At 41.3% G+C, this 22,157-nt stretch overlaps 1 protein-coding gene across 4 annotated transcripts in view; it reads right to left on the reverse strand.

Annotated features, from left to right (window-relative positions):
- The window catches only part of GXYLT1 (glucoside xylosyltransferase 1), a 161,890-nt gene extending 143,399 nt beyond the window's left edge, over nt 1–18,491 (reverse strand). For 3 of the 4 annotated variants that reach the window (XM_049882844.1, XM_049882840.1, XM_049882843.1), the window contains exons 1-2: nt 18,230–18,491; nt 2,815–2,907 (exon numbers count right to left, since the gene is read on the reverse strand). In XM_049882844.1, coding sequence (XP_049738801.1) covers nt 2,815–2,907; nt 18,230–18,450 — 314 coding nt within the window. In that variant the 5' untranslated portion in view covers nt 18,451–18,491. The remainder of the gene's footprint in view (nt 1–2,814; nt 2,908–18,229) is intronic. The other variant, XM_049882842.1, reaches the window with a different exon arrangement.
- Nucleotides 18,492–22,157: the final 3,666 nt, after the last annotated feature.

Below are 22,157 nucleotides of genomic sequence, written 5' to 3' on the forward strand. Positions count from 1 at the left end.
CAGATTTCAGTTACCACGATTTAGTTAGGTAATACCAGTTCTCCAGCCACACGGTTCAGTTTTCCTTTACCATGGTTTATTAGCTTTGAGTAATTGGGTAAAGTATAAACTTCACTGCCAGTGCTTCAGTCCACAGATCACTTAAGTAACAGATGCTTATCACGATCAGAGTCCTGTCGGTGATTGGTCACTGCACATCTGTTATTCAGGTCATATACAGATAGCAACACATCTAGGTGGCATCTGGCTGGTGTCCATTTTGGAATAGGGTGATTAAACGAGAGGGTTCCTTAGTTCTAACTAAAAAACTGAGTTTAAGAAATTTTACATAATGATACGTATAGCAAAGTGACCAGTACTTTTTATGTAATCATATGATATAGACTATACAATATTTTGGACAGTAACAAGCACAAGGGCTTACAACATAGTGAATCCACATGTAATTCTTCCCAGGGAATACTTGGGTTGTATTAGGAAAATAAAAATGCAGAGAAGCTAAAACAAAAGGAACTGGTAAACAGAGGCTCCAGGATTCCAACTAGGTCAACTTTCCTGCTGGGGGGTACTCTTGGAGCTGAGAGGAGGTAAGATGATGACAATTACTCATGCTGTAACTTACAAAAGGCCTGGGCTGTATAAATCAGCGTATTCAGAAATTTTCAAGCTTACCCAGCTTCCACAGTGAGTAGATTTATGTCACAAGACTGGAGATGCCAAAGTGGTGCTTGCCAATACTCTACTCATTAACAATGTTTCATAAAAATGAAGAATACGAAGCTCCAATTCTTCAAAATTATAAAAATGAAAGGTAAGATTACGTTTAAACAGTTTCTAAAAGTTTAAAATCTGACTCGGACCGATGATGCTAAAATTGCAATCACCCAAATTTTTGCATAGCAATGGGATATAATTAAAATATTTGATTTAAACTGTTCCCTTCCAGTTCTTCATGGGATGCACAATGTACTGGGAATGCAAGACTTAAAATACATGTTATATTTTACATATATACCTTTGATGAATGCAGCCATCACCACTGGGGGTGTGTCAACGGCCCACACTCCTTTTCTCTAAGAAAGACCCCTACCAACACTGGGCTGGGCTTCTGAAAGCCAAGTTTATGCTATGTAACCTATGTCCAGAGCTGGTGGTAACCTTAGAAGTTTTTATATTAAATGTGCATGTAACATAGAAGTTTTTATATTAAAATAAACATGCATGTAACATGAGCCCTATTGTTACCTTAAGGTAAAACCCCCTCACTGTTTTCATCTAATAATCCCACCCTGACTTTCCTTCTCAATTCAGTTTCCAAACCGAGTCAGATCAAACTCCCTAAAATGCAGATCTTATCACGTCACTTTCCTGCTTAAAATCCCTGAATGCTAAGTGAAGCCTACGCTCTTTTACAAGGTCTAAAAAAAAAAAAAAAAAGGCCCTCTGCAGCCCCACTGTCCACTGTCCACCTTCCATGTTGTGCTCCACTCGTAAGGCCTTACAGTCTCTCCACTCCCTATCGTCTTCTCCTTGGAGCTTTAGTACATACTGCAGTTCTTCCCAGGGAACGTGTCACCTCCTGTCCTTCAGTCTGGCTAACTTTCTATTCATCATGCAGTCACAGCTCAGACATCACTCCCTTCAGGAAGCCGCCCTGATGCTTTAAAATGACTCCCAGCTGGTGTTTCTCCCAGCATCAGAGCTAGAACTCACCACCCACTACTGTAATCTCAGGTTTACTGGTCTGAAGCTCCCATGAGAATGCAAGCTCCAGAAGGAGTTCAGGAGTCTGGAAGTTGCATTCACAGAAGTTCTCAGCACCTACCATACTGCCTGGCAAATGGAATGAGAAGAATTAAAATTTAAATGAATCATAAAGATCCAGTAAAAACAGGTGACTCTTAAAGACACTTTATTCTTTGGGAGGGCATTTCAGGGCTACTGTCTTACTTCCCCTGCCATTGTCTCACGAAGTGAGTCTAAGAAAACCACTGCCTTATCCTATTCCTATCAACACTTGTTTTCTTTCATTGAAGGTTACAGCAGAAAGGAACCTGAGATATCAGCCGATCCAATACCTCTATTATCCACAGCAGTAGCTTAAAAGGTCAATACCACCAAACCTGTTGCCGTTGAGTGGATTTCAACTCATAGCGACCCTATAGGACACAGCAGAATTGCCCTATAAGGCTGTATTCTTTACAGATGCAGACTGTCATATCTTCCTCCCTCGGAGGGACTGGTGGGTTGGAACTGCCGACCTTTTGTTTAGCAGTCGAGCACTTAACCACTGTGCCACTAGGGCTTCCAAGAGGTTAATGAACACTGTCATATCATCTGTCCCTGCTAAAACTGCAATCACCCAAGCCGCATTAAACACTTTTCTTCCTCCTCCCATTCCCCAAAATTCAATCTTTCTTCTAATAATCAATTTAATCCTTCCCCAGTTGAACCCATCGACCTATAAAATATTTTTTCAGTATAGTTTTCAATTGGATAAATGCCATATGTCTGTTAATGTCAGTGGATGTCTATCTTTATCACTTGCTCCTTCAAATTAGAACATGAATTCTATGAACAATGGTTTACCTTAATAAAATCTGAGAAAATTTAGAGCATTTTATATACGTATGTACTAAAATTAGCAATAACTACAAAATGGTGAGAGGGAATTGAAAATTCAATCAGAAAATGAATTATTTACTCGTACGATAAAAATAAATGATAGGGGAAGAAATAAGGTTTTATGATCTACTAGCTTTTTTTAGCTAATCTTACCTACGCTGACCTACCAATTAAATATTAAGTGCCTACCTAAAAGCCGCTTCCCAAAAGCAGTTCATTCCACAAACATCAGAGGGCAGCATCCAATAGGGATTCCAGTAACACAGTGAGAAATCTTTACACCTAACAGAGTAAGACAGAAATAAGAGTCCTATGTAAGTATCTCAGATTAGAACTAACAAGGAATTTACTCAATAATGTAACTTACTGTTCTATTTTAGAGCAACGAATCTATAAATCCAGGCTGCCAGGGTAACTTGAAGATTTTTGAAAATAAGATTTCTCCTCTACTTTTTTTTTTTCAGGCACCATTATTTTAAATGGGACTTTAAAACCTTTAGAATATACTACAGATTGGAAAACAGTTTCCTAGCCAGGAACTCTCCTGATATAGTAAACAAAATGGACATACTTCTAAGATTTTCCCCATTAACTGACCTCTTCCTTTATGGGTCAAGCATGTTCCCCTAAATGAAATCCATTTCAGCCAAACAAAACCCTATCCTGAAGCAAAATCAAAATGTCACAAATGCTTGGTGGAAAGGGAAGAGAGGACCACCTTCGAACGCTTTTAAATGAATCCCTCAATCCAAGCTACTTGTGCAGGGTTTTAAATTGAAAAATCAGAAATCATGCTAACGTTCACGACTCAGTTTCATTATCTGCAGTATCTCAGGTTCATTATATTACACTAGGTAAAACGGAAGATTTTTTTTTTCTTATATCTAAGTGTGGTCTTTCTTCTTAGATCTCAAGTTGTAGCTAAAACAAATGCCTCACGTTACAGAAAGCTTTTTTTCTCACTGTTACTCCCCCCGCCAAAAAAAAAAAAAAAATCCATTGCAGTCAAGTCAATTCCGACTCGCAGCAACCCTGGAGAGCAGAACTGCCCCATAGGCTTCCAAGGCCGTAATCTTCATGGAAGCAGACTGCCACAGCTTTCTCTCAAGGAGTAGCCGATGGGTTTGAACCACCAACCTTTTGGTTGGCAGCTAAGCACTTTAACCACTGCACCACCAGGGCATCTTTTCAAAAATTCACCACAATGGAGATCTGGGTATGAAGTCAGTGTAAGTCACTACACCAGGCCATCTCATGTCCCATCACTATGTAACTGTTTTCTCTCACTACGGGTTCAAGTGTAAGCTACTGTTTTTATAGGGAAAGGTTTATTGTGTATCATGAAATCCCAAATTTGCAAAGATCTCTGAACATACCTCTCACAAATACCAGCCACCTAAGGCAGGGGTTTTTGACCCTCGCTGCACAAGGTAAATCAACTGAAAGCCCCCACCAGGCCTATTAAATCAGAATCTCTGACGACAGAGTTAAGTGCTGGTGATTTTTAAAAATACTGCCTAAGTGATAATTCTGAATCCTAGTGTATGAACAATTACACAGTTGGAATTTTAAAATTAACAGAAAATTTACATTTTAATTTGCTTTTCCTTTAAACCGACACCACTCTCTGGCATAGCATAAAAAGTAACATATCAATTTAAACGTTTGATTAGTTAGAAGAAAAAAAGAAAACGTGTGCATACCAGTAAAATTCAGGATTTGATCAGGAAATTAATGTTTGTACTTTTATCAGCATACTTGTGTATTTTTAAGTTTTGCATTTCATATCAAGGACCAGACTCAGTGGCAGTGATAATAAACACCTGCATAGTTCTTTTCAGATTCAAGCGCTTTTACATATATTTAAGCCTCACAACAGACCCGTTAAGATAGTTATTATCACCAATTTACAGATACACACATTATCACAGCTTATTTCAACAAATCCGTAACCTACTTACAATCAACACCTAAAGTGCACCTTTGTCCCAGGAAGACAGTAACTACCTTGGTTGTTCCATCTTCCCCATCAAACCTTACAATAGTGCAAAATGGAAACAGAAAATGGAAATCTCAAAGAAAATGACTCCCTTTCTAACCCAATTTTTCTATAAAAATGATTACTTGAAATTATTTTTCTGTAACTATACTACTTATTCCTCAATTTGCACTTCAAGTTACAAAATACATCAGTTACATATTCTTTTTCAAACCTTAGTAGTTCTTGGGTTACATGTTGAAAATATAAAGGATTCTATCCCAGGTCCAATTAATCAAGACTCTCCAAGGGCGGAGCAAAAGATGAAGAAGGACAGTCAGGAATAAAAGGAGAAAACAGAATGCATGGCTACCTGCCTCCATGAACAACTGCCTTCTTTGCCATGAGACCAGAAGAACTGGATGGTGGCTGGCTACCATTACTGAACATTTTTGTTCAAAGATTTTATGTAAGAATCCTGATCAAAAAGGGTGAAAATGTGAAACAGAATTTCAAAATATCATGGAATCCAGACTTTCTAGAGCCGTAAAGGCTGGATGAACCCCAAAAGCAATTGCCTGAGACAATCTTTAAACCTTAAATCTTAAACCAAAAGTATTCCCTGAAGACTTCTTTAAACTAAACAATACATAATTAGTACAGAATGTTTACCATGAACATGGTGATCTTTTAAAGAACTGTCTACATGGGATCAAACTGACACCAACAACTCGGAAGATTAGACAGAAACTTAGGGAGCAATGAGTCAATATTAATGGGGGCGGAATTTGGAAAAGGAGGGTGAGAATGTTTGCACAATTTGGATATAACCAATGTCACTGAATTGTACATGTAGAAATTATTGAATTGCTGTATGTTCTACTGCATATAAAAATAAAATAGACTATTACAGGGAAAAAAAAAAAAGTTGAATCCTAAATTGGGATTGGAAGAAATCAAGAAGCAAGCATATTTCACCTGCAGTTCTCCACCTGCCCACCGCCCCCCCAGGGGTGTGTCGGCCATTGTAATAATTAATGAGAAAAAAGATGGATCTGGAAACAGAAGAAATAGCAATCTGTTAAAGAAACAGTTAAAGCCCCAGATTTTCTCCACCAATCTCCATTTTCTGGCAGAAGTCTAGAGGTTTATTCTCCGAAGAGGATAAAAAATACCAGGACTCTAGCCTACATGTCATACTGAAAATAGGTACATTTCATGAGAGGTTATATACTAAATAAAGGCCAAGACCCTCACGCCCTTCCTCATTAGGCTCCCAGAATCCTGGCAGACAGGTCTATTCTCTCCAACCAGATGACTGACAGGCCTTTGTGGATTCTGGTCAGCCCAAGGGGACATTTTTGGGACAGCCCTGCCCTAGAAACTGCACTGGAGTGTGCTGGCAAAATCCAGAATGTTCTAGCCACCAGAGACTAAAGGAAACTCAGGCTCCTGGCAGAGCTGCAGTGGCTTGGCCACAGAGTAGTCCACTGACTACATACTGTCCTGATGGAGCTCTGTCTCCCCTGGAGCCCTGATGGCCTGAGTGGCTGCCTTATCACCCAGAGCACAGGGCTTCCCTAGGAAGCCACATGCTTCAGCAACCAAAGAGCAGCAGGCCTAGCACCCTTCAACAGCACTAGCTGTACAATCTCCTGATTACGGTGTGTCACCAGGTGGGGGGGGGGGGAGGGGGAAGCAGCCCACCTATCGGCCACAAACCCAGATACGGCCAATTTCTACAGGTCACAGCTATAGATACCCATATTTAAGACGCTCCTCTGATGTAGACACATCACTGTGTACATCTTCCAGTCATAAATAAAATGATTACAAACTCCTTCCAACCTTAAACTCAACCCACAAAACTAGAGGCTGTCAAAGGTCTATAAACTCACTGTTGGTCAAATTGAAATAAAACTTTACTATGGATCACCCTCAAATTCCATATGGCTAATGCTTGTAGCTCTAGATGGCTTGTCTAAAAGCAAACCGATCAAGAGGTAGCACGAGGAATCTTTGTAGTGATGCAACAGCTCTGTATCTTGGGAATGGGAGGATGTACGAACGTACATCTGTGATGAAAGTGCATAGAACTATATGCGCACACACAAGTGCATGTAAAACTGGTGAAATCTGAATAAGGTCTGTGGATTATACGTCACTGTAGTGATTCACGTACACAGTGACATATACACGTATATACGTATAAATATACATACATATATATGTATGTGTGTATATACATTCTAGATATAGTGATACTGCATTGTAAGATGTTACCATTGGGGCAAGCTGAGTGAAGGATACATGGACGTCTCTACCACTTTCTGTCAATCTACGTTTATTTCAAAATATAAAGTTAAAAAGAAAGGAACTGTTCAAAAATAAGCATTCCTAATAATTTCAGTACTTGCATTGTGTTGTAAAAATGGAAACATTTCATGCTCTGGGCTAATGACAGCATTAAACAACACTAACCACAGTAATAGTTTTCAAATTTGAAGTTTACTTAAATTCTGTAACAGAAGGCCTTTTATACTTTTAAATTAAATGGCAATAGAATTTTTTTCAAAATGTTCATGATAGTCATAAGGCTTCAGTGAAAACCATGTACACCTTAAGAGAGTCAGGGATAAGTCTAGGCATATCCAGCAGAACAACGGGAAAGTCTGAAGGAAGTAAGGCAAGCCTACGCTGTAACTTCAAGACAGATACCTGTGCTGCGGCTGTGTAAGAGAAACAAAGATGCTTACAGACACGTTAAAAGAAACCATTTCCATGATATATTTCCAAAATCACCAGTATTTGAAGATCAGTGCCTGTCTCTGGACAACTTAGATTTATTTCCAACTCTAAGTCACTTTTTCTTCTGAAATTTCAAATTTAATGAGTACTCAGGAAGTGGGAAAAGGACTACTTATACACAAATGGCACTGAAACAATTATCTAATCACTTAGAAAAAAAAAGTTAGCATTACACTATACACCAAAAACCAAACTAGATTAAAGATTTAAACGTTAAAAAAAAGGAGAAAGAAAGCTCTAGTAGGAAGTTTTCTCTATGCACAACAAAGGCAAAATCCATAAAGGAAAAAAATGCCAATCTGAATATATATGGCATACATAATACGAACAAAATGTAAGTCAACATGTGGGGTTAAGTATCTGCAACAACATATAGATAATAATTTTAATGTTTTAAAATAGGATTTCTAAACCAAAACTATTATTTTTTCATTAGCCAAATAACTGCTCCCTCCCCCCATAAAAAGCACAGAAAGACATTACTTTAATTAATTAAAATAACTACTAACCAAAACCCACTGCCGTGGACTTGATTCCAACTCATGGCAGCCCCACAGGACAGAATAGAACTGTCCCACCCACAGAATTTCCAAGGAGTGACTAGTGGATTCAAACTACGGACCTTTTGGTTAGCAGCCTGACCTCTAAGATAACTACTAAAACTTAAAAAATTAAAAAAAAAAATTTTTTTTCTAAAACTAGCATTCATTAAATATTGTGTGTCAGATTTGTTACAACTATTTAAAGCAAGTACTGCCATTATCTTCAAGAACTAAAATACAAGGTGCAGAGTGCCAGTTTTACATAAGCTCTCTCTCCGCCAGGCACTCCTTGGAAACTCCATGGTGGAGTTCTACTCTGTCTTATAGAGTCGCTATGAGTCGGAATCGACTCAACGGCAGTGGGTTTATCTACGCATTTAATGAAGCAAGACAGATTAAGGTTGACTTTACTAATTCAACTTTCTTCACTGTTCATTGTTCGAACACTTCTCCTCTTCTTCACAAATAACTGCAAGGAAAAGGAAGAAAAAAAAACCTTTCCACTAAAAATAAAATGGTAGTGCAAAAATAGCAATCAAACCACTCTCAGCTAAATCAACAGTTCTCAGTCTTTGGTTTTATAACACGACCTGGGACACTTAACCTAAAATACAGATTCGTGGTCTTCGCGCCAGGCATTCTGATTTAGCAGGTTTGGACTGGGACACGAGGATGGCAATTATTCCCAGTTAGAGATGGAAAACCAATCACTTTACTTTATCATGAAGGGTTAGCCAGTACACAATACTGGGGAAGTCAACACAACTGACCAAGGCAGAATCAGAGCAGCTTCATAAACACATCCAAATTCCCTGAGGGACTGAATTACTGGGCTGAGAGTTGGGGACCACAGCCTCAGGGGACATCTAGCTCAAATGGCATAGAGTAGGTTGTAAAGAAAATGTTCCATGTCCTACTCTGGTGAGAAGCATCTGGGGTTAAAAGCTTACAAGTGGCCATGTAACATACTCCGCTGGTCCCACCCTGTCTGGAGCAAGGGAGAAAGAAGAAAACCAAAGACACAAGGGAAAGATTAGTCCAAAGGACTAACGGACCACAATTACCACAGCCTCCACCAGGCTGAGTCCAGCACAACTAGATGGTAGCCAGCTACCACCACTGACTGCTCTGACAGGAATCACAACAGAGTCCCAGACAGAGCTGGAGAAAAATATAGAACAAAATAAAAAAAAAAAAGGATCAGACTTACTGATCTGACAGAGACTGGAGAAACCCCAAGGGTATGGCACCCGGACACCCTTTTAACTCAGCACTGAGGTCACTCCTGAGGTTAACCCTTAAGCCAAAGTTTACACAGGCCCATAAAGCAAACAATAATACACGTGGCTCAGCCATGCATATGAGACTAAATAATAAATAAGCACACCTGTCAAAGGGCAAGGACGAGAAGGCAGAAGCGGACAGGAAAGTTGGACAAGTGGAAATGAGGAACGCAAGCTACAGAAAGGGAGAGTGTTGACATATCAGAGGGTTGGCAACCAATGTCACAAAACAATACATGTATTAATTGTTTAATGAGAAACTAATTTGCTCTGTAGCCTTTCACCTAAAGCACAATTTTAAAAAATATATGAAAAAATTACATTATCAAAACCAACACCAGGAGGCGGAGCCAAGATGGCGGACTAGGCAGATGCTACCTCAGATCCCTCTTACAACAAAGACACGGAAAAACAAGTGAATCGATCACATACATAACAATCTACGAACCCTGAACAACAAACACAGATTTAGAGACGGAGAATGAACTAATACGGGGAAGCAGCGATTGTTTTCAGAGCCTGGAGCCAGCGTACCAGTCAGGTACGGCACAAGCACAGAGAGCTGCTCCACCCCCCTGAATTAACCCCGGGAGGGGGACCAGCCGGTTCCGCGGGCAGCGTGGGACGCAGCCGGTAGGAGAAGTCCCCGGGAGGCAGTGACTGGTCTTGGAACGGGGAGAGCAGCGTCCCAGCCGGGGAACCGTCCCGCCGGGATTTGGACTGGACGCAGGTACGGCATAAACATGGAGAGCTGAGCCAACCCCGGGAGGGGGCCCAGCCGGTTCGCGCGGGCGGCGTGGCAAGCAGCCGGTAGGAGAAGTCCCCGGGAGGCACCGACTGATTTTGCAGTCGAGAGTGCACCGTCCCAGCAGGGGAGCCTTGACCCTGGGCGTGGGGCTGGAAGCGGAGGATGTGACCGTGACTCCAGCGGGCCAGACCCCCCGGGGGCAATCTCCACACAGCCAGCACACATAGGCGACGCGCCCCGCGGGAATCTCAGATATAATAGTCATTCCAAGCAAGACAAGCAACTCTGGCTATATTCTGAGGTGCTACTCTCCTATCTCTCTGTTCCCTCCCCCACCCTCCCCAGGCGGCTTCATTAACATCCGAATAGCCTGAGCCAGAGGGAGAACTCTGATAGGGATCTGACTGCATTTTTTTTTAAGCGGATTTTCTGGAAAAACTAGTTTCCCAGTGATGGCACGGAGACAACAATCCATATTAAACCACTTAAAGAAGCAGACCATGACAGCTTCTCCAACCCCCCAAACAAAAGAATAAAAATCTTTCCCAAATGAAGATACAATCCTGGAATTATCAGCTACAGAATACAAAAATCTAATTTACAGAATGCTTCAAGACATCACAAATGAAATAAGGCAAACTGCAGAAAATGCCAAGGAACACACTGATAAAAATATTGAAGAACACATACAAAAAGAAGAAAGAGCCAAAATCAGAGAACTGTCCCTACAACTTGAACAAATAGAAAGTGAGCAACAAAAGAATCCATCAGGCACCAGAAGAAAACAAATAATAAAAATTAGAGCTGAACTAAATGAATTAGAGAACAGAAAAACAATTGAAAGAATTAACAAAGCCAAAAGCTGGTTCTTTGAAAAAATTAACAAAATTGATAAACCATTGGCTAGACTGACTAAAGAAATATAGGAAAGGAAACAAATAACCTGAATAAGAAACGAGAAGGACCACATCACAACAGAACCAAATGAAATTAAAAGAATCATTTCAGATTATTATGAAAAATTGTACTCTAACAAATTTGCAAACCTAGAAGAAATGGATGAATTCCTGGAAAAACACTACCTACCTAAACTAACACATTCAGAAGTAGAACAACTAAATAGACCCATAACAAAAAAAGAGATTGAAACGGTAATCAAAAAACTCCCAACAAAAAAAAGCCCTGGCCTGGACGGCTTCACTGCAGAGTTCTACCAAACTTTCAGAGAAGAGTTGACACCCCTACTTCTGAAGGTATTCCAAAGCATAGAAAATGACGGAATACTACCTAACTCATTCTATGAAGCCACCATCTCCCTGATACCAAAACCAGGTAAAGACATTACAAAAAAAGAAAATTATAGACCTATATCCCTCATGAACACAGATGCAAAAATCCTCAACAAAATTCTAGCCAATAGAATCCAACAACACATCAAAAAAATAATTCACCATGATCAAGTGGGATTTATACCAGGTATGCAAGGCTGGTTTAATATCAGAAAAACCATTAATGTAATCCATCACATAAATAAAACAAAAGACAAAAACCACATGATCTTATCAATTGATGCAGAAAAGGCATTTGACAAAGTCCAACACCCATTTATGATAAAAACTCTTACCAAAATAGGAATTGAAGGAAAATTCCTCAACATAATAAAGGGCATCTATGCAAAGCCAACAGCCAATATCACTCTAAATGGAGAGAACCTGAAAGCATTTCCCTTGAGAACGGGAACCAGACAAGGATGCCCTTTATCACCACTCTTATTCAACATCCTGCTGGAAGTCCTAGCCAGGGAAATTAGGCTAGACAAAGAAATAAAAGGTATCCGGATTGGCAAGGAGGAAGTAAAGTTATCACTATTTGCAGATGACACGATTATATACATAGAAAACCCTAAGGAATCCTCCAGAAAACTACTGAAACTAATAGAAGAGTTTAGCAGAGTCTCAGGTTATAAAATAAACATACAAAAATCACTTGGATTCCTCTACATCAACAAAAAGAACATCGAAGAGGAAATAACCAAATCAATACCATTCACAGTAGCCCCCAAGAAGATAAAATACTTAGGAATAAATCTTACCAAAAATGTAAAAGACCTATACAAAGAAAACTACAAAGCTCTACTACAAGAAATTAAAAAGGACATACTTAAGTGGAAAAACATACCTTGCTCATGGATAGGAAGACTTAACATAGTAAAAATGTCTATTCTACCAAAAGTCATCTATACATTTAACGCACTTCCGATCCAAATTCCAATGTCATATTTTAAGGGGATAGAGAACCAAATCACCAATTTCATATGGAAGGGAAAGAAGCCCCGGATAAGCAAAGCATTACTGAAAAAGAAGAGGAAAGTGGGAGGCCTCACTCTACCTGATTTCAGAACCTATTATACAGCCACAGTAGTCAAAACAGCCTGGTACTGGTACAACAGGCACATAGACCAGTGGAACAGAATTGAGAACCCAGACATAGATCCATCCACGTATGAGCAGCTGATATTTGACAAAGGACCAGTGTCAATTAACTGGGGAAAAGATAGCCTTTTTAACAAATGGTGCTGGCATAACTGGATATCCATTTGTAAAAAAATGAAACAGGACCCATACCTTACACCATGCACAAAAACTAACTCCAAGTGGATCAAAGACCTAAACATAAAGACTAAAACCATAAAGATCATGGAATAAAAAATTGGGACAACCCTAGGAGCCCTAATACAAGGCATAAACAGAATACAAAACATTACCAAAAATGATGAAGAGAAACCCGATAACTGGGAGCTCCTAAAAATCAAACACCTATGCTCATCTAAAGACTTCACCAAAAGAGTAAAAAGACCACCTACAGACTGGGAAAGAATTTTCAACTATGACATCTCCGACCAGCGCCTGATCTCTAAAATCTACATGATTCTGTCAAAACTCAACCACAAAAAGACAAACAACCCAATCAAAAAGTGGGCAAAGGATATGAACACACATTTCACTAAAGAAGATATTCAGGCAGCCAACAGATACATGAGAAAATGCTCTCGATCATTAGCCATTAGAGAAATGCAAATTAAAACTACGATGAGATTCCATCTCACACCAGCAAGGCTGGCATTAATCCAAAACACACAAAATAATAAATGTTGGAGAGGCTGCGGAGAGACTGGAACTCTTATACACTGCTGGTGGGAATGTAAAATGGTACAACCACTTTGGAAATGTATCTGGCGTTATCTTAGACAGTTAGAAATAGAACTGCCATACAACCCAGAAATCCCACTCCTTGGAATATACCCTAGAGATACAAGAGCCTTCACACAAACAGATATATGCACACCCATGTTTACTGCAGCTCTGTTTACAATAGCAAAAAGTTGGAAGCAACCAAGGTGTCCATCAACGGATGAATGGGTAAATAAATTGTGGTATGTTCACACAATGGAATACTACGCATCGATAAAGAACAGTGACGAATCTGTGAAACATTTCATAACATGGAGGAACCTGGAAGGCATTATGCTGAGCGAAATTAGTCAGAGGCAAAAGGACAAATATTGTATAAGATCACTATTATAAGATCTTGAGAAATAGTAAACCTGAGAAGAACACATACTTTTGTGGTTACGAGGAGGGGAGGGAGGGAGGGTGGGAGAGGGTTTTTTATTGATTAATCAGTAGGTAAGAACTGCTTTAGGTGAAGGGAAAGACAACACTCAATACATGGAAGGTCAGCTCAATTGGTCTGGACCAAAAGCAAAGAAGTTTCCGGGATAAAATGAATGCTTCAAAGGTCAGCGGAGCAAGGGCGGGGGTCTGGGGAACATGGTTTGGGGGGACTTCTAAGTCAATTGGCAAAATAATTCTATTATGAAAACACTCTGCATCCCACTTTGAAATGTGGCGTCTGGGGTCTTAAATGCTAACAAGCGGCCATCTAAGATGCATCAATTGGTCTCAACCCACCTGGAGCAAAGGAAAATGAAGAACACCAAGGTCACACGACAACTAAGAGCCCAAGAGACAGAAAGGGCCACATGAACCAGAGACCTACATCATCCTGAGACCAGAAGAACTAGTTGGTGCCCGGCCACAATAGATGACTGCCCTGACAGGGAGCACAGCAAAGGACCCCTGAGGGAGCAGGAGATCAGTGGGATGCAGACCCCAAATTCTCATAAAAAGACCAAACTTAATGGTCTGACTGAGACCAGAGGAATCCCGGCGGCCATGGTCCCCAGACCTTCTGTTGGCACAGGACAGGAACCATCCCCGAAGAAACTCATCAGACATGAAAGGGACTGGTCAGCGGGTGGGAGAGAGACGCTGATGAAGAGTGAGCTAATTATATCAGGTGGACACTTGAGATTGTGTTGGCAACTCTTGTCTGCAGGGGGGATGGGAGGACAGAGAGAGAGGGAAGCCGGCAAAATTGTCACGAAAGGAGAGACTGAAAGGGCTGACTCAAGAGGGGGAGAGCAAGTGGGAGTAGGGAGTGAGATGTATGCAAACTTCTATGTGACAGACTGATTGGATTTGTAAACGTTCACTTGAAGCTTAATAAATTTAATTAAAAAAAAAAAGTAAAAAAAAAAAAAAAAAACCATCACCATATTAGCTACAATTTTGAAGCTCTGTTGAGCTAGGCACCATACTACATAATTTGTACATGCTATTTCATTTCAATTCTCTCAAACAACCCAGTATCATAGAAACTCTCATCTCCATTCAACAAATGAGCAGATACGTTCAAGGTTAAACCGCCAATAAGTGGTAAAACTGAAGTCTGTGACTCCAACGATTTCCAGTCTTTAAATTCTCAGTATATCCTATTAGTGTTTACAAGACCCAACAGAAACGATAACTCAATGGCCTAACCAAATCTGAAAAAGAGAGTGAAGTGACTACCACAGTGTGTCACAATGAGGCACATCAGGTCCAGAAATAGCATCACCGAAAAGTTTAGTAGTTTCTTGACTCCCCAATATCATATAGCTGTACAGACGCCAATAGGATGAAATCTTGATAATCACTGTTACAATTCATGTGAAATGTGAGAATTTAATCACCTTGTGTAATTCAAGTATAAAATTACACAGTGATATAACTCCTTCTGCAGAAGTACTGATGCCTGGTAATGACTGGTTTATATCAAATAATGTTGTAATACGATCTGTCCACATTGAATAGCTTCATAAAGTCTATGTGTGAGAGATACTGTGTACCCAGCAGTGCCCCTCATTGGAGGCACCACTCCTCACCAACATCAATCACGTTATTCTGTCTACCACAGGGATGTGCAAGTGTCACCGAGCCATGGAAGCAGAGGTCCACCTTCCCACCTCACACTGACTGGCCCACAGATGAGCATGTCATCCAAGCAAGTCCAAGGAGAGCCTTTCCCCTGGATTTTCTATTTGAGATTAAAGAAACACTGCACAGAGTGGAAAGGCTCCATGAACAAAACCTATATGCAGGTGAAGAGGATTCAAGAACTACTCCCCCAGTCCTTGAGGTCCCTGGAGTTGCCCTGGTGTTTGCAGTTCTTTAATTCTGTTCCTTCCAGGGACCTTTATAAGCCAATAAATGTCCATTTTGCTTAAGTTAGTTTTATTGGATTTTAATCACTGGCGACTAAGAACTCTATTACAAGGTAGGGTAAGTATCAGTTATATTTTACAGGTGAGGAAACTGAAGCAGAGAGGTGATGCAATTTGGCCAAGGTCTGACAGCAACCAGAGCCAGTATGAGAACGCAGGCTTGTGTGACTTTAAGATCTTTGTCTTTTCTGAATACTAAAATAATGGTTTCACACAGGATGCACTGAGAACGCATTTCACTGAAAAACTGTCATTATTTTATAGGTCTTACTTTTTTTTTTTTCATGTTAAGGCCATGGAAAGACCTTTCCAAGTATTCTGTTGTCATGGAACTCTGTGCAATGATACTTTCTCTAAGATCTGACCACTGGAATATACTGGGTATAACCCTAGATCCCACGTTTTAAATAAAAGACGATTTAACAGTTCTAATCTTTCAGGGAAGGCTGCTTGAAAAAAAGCATGCAACGATAATCAAGTTCTAAGAAAAAGAGGAAGATGTTGGCTTGCTTCGTGGCCCCATTATCCACTGCTGAAATACTAGCAAGACCAGACACTTATCACAGCAGCTTTATAGAAAAAGTACTTGTAGAAAAATCAAAGGATATACAGTTCTAACCCTGGTCCAATTACTGATGCCCTCTGGGCCTTGGCCAAAAGACTTAATGCATAGAAAGAGATTGAGGGTAACTACTCCATATCCCACGATAGCCAAAAAAAGTTGCTGTAACTCTGAGAAACCTAAAAAGATGCTATAAATAATGCCTAAACTAAAATTCCCAAAACGGCTTTGGAAGTAGTTCTATTTTTATGACGTCCTGATGACGTCTTAGGCACTCACCTGACCTTAATTAAATCATAAAGTAAAAATACAACCTTTCAGCTTTTCCACTCTGTTCCTCTGCCCAACTTTCCCTTACACATGGGTACATGCTGAAACGTAGTTCACATTTTTACAAAGACTAGATAAAACTTTAAACTTAGATGTATGCCTCATTTAAAATGAAGAGCTATGCTTAGTTTTTTAGTGACTCGACTCTGACACATCAAACCTAAGATTTCAGTAATAGGTCTATATTAAAACCGAAGTACTTATTTTCTAAATGTGACACAATTTTGGCCAACTTGACACGCAAATACAATTTATAAAAATCTGTCACAAAATAAAGTATAAGTATCTGAGACAAAGTGCTAAAAATGAATGTTATTCTATCAAACTAGATGTTAATAGTTTAATTTCACTCAGTTTTAGTTAAAATGTTGCTTCTGTACAATTCTACCCAACACAAAAATAATTTTTCTGTAATTTTAAATGCTTCACAATAAACAGCTTAGCTTCCATGTGTCATTTTTTCATGAGCTCATTCAAGTCTTCCATCTCAGCTTCTCCCATGACAGATAACTGAAGGCTGCCAAACCTAGCTTTGGAAGAAAGTTCTGCGTTTACGAAGGATCCTGATGTACTAGGACTCGCCTGCTCCATAATCAAATCACTGGGTAAAAACATGGCAATCCAGCTTTTCCATGCTGTTCTTCTGCCCAAACGTTCCCTTTTCACAGTAGGAAAGACCACCAACTCAGAACAATGTTAAACTGCCTAGAACTGATGTCTTAGGCACTCACCTAAACTTAATTAAATCGTGAAGTCAAAATAAAATCCAGCTTTTCCATGTTGTTTCTCTGCCCAAAACTCCCCCAGATGCATGCAAACGTGGTGCACTCTCCTTACCCACTGATGCTTTCCTATATCAAAGTAATATGTGCCTGTTGGTAGGGAGCACCCTGGGTAGTTTCTCTAGAGAAGTACCTGTAGGACAAGGTTGCCTGAGCCTGTTTTTCAAGGCAGTGCAAATGCCCAGATTTTGTTACGCATTCAAAGCGCATTCCCCAAAAATATTATCTTTCCATCTAAATTTCATGTTGATTCCAACTCTGGGAGTGATTTGTGTAAATCTACCTAAGTTTTTATTATGCTGCTTTTTAAATATCGATTTGTAAAGAAAGATACCTTCGTCCCATCTCACAATCGACTTGGGCATGTTAAGTATCGCTCTCTTTTAATTTGCTAGAAGTTTCAGAACAAATCGATTGTTTTCTAAAGAAAAAATCACAATCCAAATAAATGCCATGTCCAGACTTAACTAACCGCTACTAATAATTAAAAATTTAAATGTCGACACAAAAATTAGACGGCCTTTTTAAGAGAAGAAAAAAAAAAAAAAGCTGAACTGGGACGCCAGCCTCTTTAAATATCTCAACTTCAACTCCATGGAGACAAGAGGGAATTCCCAGTAGCCCAACAGCAGGAAGGCTTTTGTAGGACACCTCTTATTTTCAACGGATCCTAAAAAGGGCTAAGGAGAGCAACTATTAAAACTTGAAATTAACAACTAACTGCTTTAAAGAACGCAGAAGGAATGGGGTCAGAAAACACACGAGAAGTACGGGATGCTCTGAGCTGGAGCAGCACCGGGCTCACCCCAGGAGAGGAGGGAAATGCGCGAAAGGGGGTCAGAGACCGCACCAAAGGACAGGAGGAGAGGGCCCGGCGGCGGGAAGCGCGGGACCGACGGCGAGCAGCCGGGCCAGGCCGAGTCTCGCGCCCCGCGCCCGGGCCCCACGACAGTGAACGGCCCGTACCTGTCCGACCGGCCCGGACGCACCCCGGGACCGGCGCTGCCAGCCCATCTCGCGGCGCCGCGTCCGCCGCCCGAGAGCCAGGAAGCCGTTGCGGCCTGCGGCTTCCCGCCACCGCCGCCCGCTCCTTCCTCCAGTGACACGGCGAGCTGGCTGAAGGCATAGAGAAGCGAGCAGAATCCGCAGCCCAGACACAGCACCACGAGACGCAGGTAGCGCCGCATCGCCCCGGCACCGCGCTGCCGCCGCCACCGCCGCCGCCACCGCCTCCGCCGCCGCCGCAGCTGCCGCGCCCGCCCGGGCGAACTGGAGCGGAGGGAGCGGCACCGCGCAGCCGCGAAAGCAACAAGTTCCTCCTCCGCCGCGGCCTCGCGCCCGCCCGCCCTTTTCCTTCCCCTCCCCTCGGCTGCCCGCCCACCTCCTCCACGAGCGCGGCCGCGGTGCCCAAGCCGGCCGTCCGGCCGGCAACCCCCCAAGAAGCCTGGACACGGCCTCCGCCACCGCTACCCCTCGGGCGGCTGCACCGACGCGGCCCTGCCCCCGGACCCGCCCCCCAGCCCCGCCTCCGGGCCCGCCCCCAGCCCCGCCCGGAGGGGCGCTACCGGACGCGCCGGCGCACTGAGAGCTAGGGGGCGGAGCGCGAAGGGATGGGCTCCTCTTCGGCTCTTGCAGTTTCTGCGTCAAAGGGTGCACGTACTTGGGGCAGGTAACTCTGGACCGTGGTGGCACTGAACCGCGGTGGCACTGAACCGCAAAGGGAAGACGTTCAGTGAAATTAAGAGGGCCTCGGAGGAAGCTGACCTAAATTCAAATTATAGTTCTGCCACATGGTAGTTTGTGACGTTGAGCAACCTAAATACTCGGAGCATGTTTCATCGTCTCCAAAATGGAGATAATATCCTCATCATAGCGTTGTTGTAAAGATTAAATGTTTTAACTCGTGAAAAATGCCTGGTACCTAGAAGGCAGTCAGTTAAACCCTCTTCGGTTCCGTCGTCCTCAGCAGAAACATCCCCAGCCTTTAAGTTTCTGAAATAGTTGTTTGTAGAATCCATTTTCACAACTAATCCAGATTTTGTATGTCCTAATGTTTTTTTTTTTTTTTAATGTTAACTGGTGTGCATATCTTGCCTCCCAACAAAGCTGTGTCTGAAGACAAGCTTCCTCACAACTCATGTCTTGTTGACCTTCACAACTCATCATTTGCATGTCCAGTGGAGAATTAGTAGTGTACCAAAGAACTTCTTCCCCCCACTGTTCGCTCATTGAACATTTTTAGTGCATCACTACGTGCCAGAAACTGTGTGAGTACTTTGGGCTATAAAGAAGTATAGTTGGGGCGTGGGGATGAGGCTGTGGATACTTGTAAATAGGTGCAGTACAGCGGTACAGACATTGTGATATAAACCTCTAAGGGTGTGGGCACACACAAAAAGAAGCAATCATTTCTCCCTGCTGGGGTGGCCAAGAAAGATTTCTTCGCAAAAGTGGCCCTAGAGTCTGGGTGGGGTGAGGGAGGTAACTCCAGGCTGAGAGATCAATGAAACAGGCTTTTGTGTTCAGAGAATTGTGAGAAGTTTGAAACCAGCAGCTAAGTTAATGCAAAAGACGATATGATGAACGATAAGACCGTCGAAGTAGCTATCCATTGCTGTCCAGTCGATTCCGACTTCTAGCGACCCAGATATCTGAGTACCTTGTTTAGCATAGCAAGGAGTTTGAACTTAATCTGGCAGACAGTGGGGAGCCATTAAAGGGTTTTTAGTTAAGGAAGTAACAGGATCCACATTTGCATTTTAGAGAGCAGATTCTGGCTGCAGTGTAGAAGCCCAGGCACAGAGATGAGAGAGATTGCAGGCAGAGAGCAATTCCAGTGCCAAAAAGTGAAGGAAAGGTTTTCTTTTTTATTTAAACACTTCATGTGGTTAAAGTGTTCAGAATGTATTTGGGGTATTGAAGAGTTGGGACATGAGGTAAAAGGTGGGGAAATGTAGTGGTAGCTCTTCATTTGGAATCCCTACACTAAAAAGTTAGAGCTCTGTGACCACAGGAAAGTCACTAAATTAAACTTCAGTTTTCTGCTGAAGGATTAAATGGCTGCCTTACCTGACAAAAATGAGAGCTAGCATGCTATCAAGATGTATAAATAGAATGAAGACATACATTTATTCATTCAATAAACGTTTATTGAATATATTCTACATATGAGACAAGAGGTTAGATGCAGCGTACTCAGAAGTGTACGACTACTGCCCTCAGAAGGGAGACAGGCAAGTAAAAGTGAGAAGACTAAATTAATCTTTCTCTGTATGTTACAACTCTCTGCGAAATGAAGCTAAGCTTAATGAGGTACAGAGAATGACAATAAAAGCATTTACAAGAATGGAAAATAGGTTTTGAGAAGGTTGAAGGATATGGTACCAAGAAACTAGACTAAGACCTAGTACTCAAATAGATAAAAGATGTTTAATTTAAAAGATGCTCACTACAATTGTTCTCTATTCCAACAACAACAAAAGAACCTAAATATAGTAACAACAAAAACTTCTTAAACCAAACATTGTTAAAGTACTTGGATGGCACGAAGTAAGGCCAGGTAGTGTTCATTTCTGCAACGATTTATGGAAAGAGCATTTCCAGAAGAATAATATTACTTGACATCAGGGTTCTGGATATATCTCTTTACGTTCCTTTTAATCCTGTAATTAAAAAGGAAATTCTATTGAAAAGTGTATTTTAAAAAAAAGCCTGTTGCTGTTGAGTCGATAACGACTCTCAGTGACCCTATAGGACAGAGTAGAACTGCCTCACAGGGTTTCCAAGGAGCAGCTGGTGGATTCGAACTGTGATCCTTTTGGCTAGCAGCCGAGATCTTAACCACTGTATCACCAGGGCTCCTGAAAAGCATATAAGGCATTCCAAAAACAGAAATTTTTGTATTACCCACACATTGTCTTCACTGGTTATCTTGGAATACAAGGAGCTATGCTAATATCCCCTTCTGATCATTTCAGGATTCCCATGCTGCAATCTGATATTCCTAAAGTTAGGTCGCTATGAGTTGGAATCAACTCGACAGCAACGGGTTTGGTTTGGTCTTGAATAGTTAGGTATTTCTGTATGTATGTACATATATATATATTCCTAAACCTGTTTCTTCTCTAGGCCATCCTCTTCATTTCTTTGGTATCTAAGTTTTTAATGTTGACCTACCCTTCATTCTATCAAAAAAATAAATTTAGGTAAAGAAATTTAAGAGTAGTAATATTTGTTGTTTGTTTATATTACAGAGATAGAGACCTCCTCCATCTGGAATATTCTCTCATTCAGGATAAACCAAATCTCAAAAATCTTATATTTAATCTTGATTTTTTTACACCGCGCCCCCCATAGTTCCTAGCATGTGCTGGGTATATAGTAGGCATTTAGTTAATAGATGTTTTAACTTTTCTAATTCTTCTTTAAATTGTTCTAAAGCAGACTTGGGGTCCTGCTCAGCATTTTTTTCTCTTTAGTTGAGTACCTGGGTAGTGCAGACGGTTAACATGCTTGGCTGCTAACTGAAAGAATGGCAGATGGCTGTTCAACTCCATCCATAGGGTCCTCAAAAGAAAGGCTTGGTAATCTATTTCTGAAGAAATCAGCCATTGAAACGTCTATGGTTCACAGTTCTACTCTGACACGTGGGGGGGTCATCGTGAGTAGGAGTCGACTCAACAGCAGCTGGTTACTGATCTATATGCTGGAAACACTGGCTTATTTTTTCTTAGTAAAGGCCAAAAACTACCTCTTAGGCCTAAGATATTTAGAGGAGCCCCAGAGGCACCAGTGGCTAAGAGCTCAGCTCCTAACCCAAATGTTGGTGGTTTGAACCCCCCAGCTGCACCTTGGGAGAAAGATGTGGCAGTCTGCTTCTGTAAGATTAAAAAAA

The sequence above is a fragment of the Elephas maximus genome, chromosome 4, assembly GCF_024166365.1.
Source record: "Elephas maximus indicus isolate mEleMax1 chromosome 4, mEleMax1 primary haplotype, whole genome shotgun sequence".
Lineage (NCBI taxonomy): Eukaryota > Metazoa > Chordata > Mammalia > Proboscidea > Elephantidae > Elephas > Elephas maximus.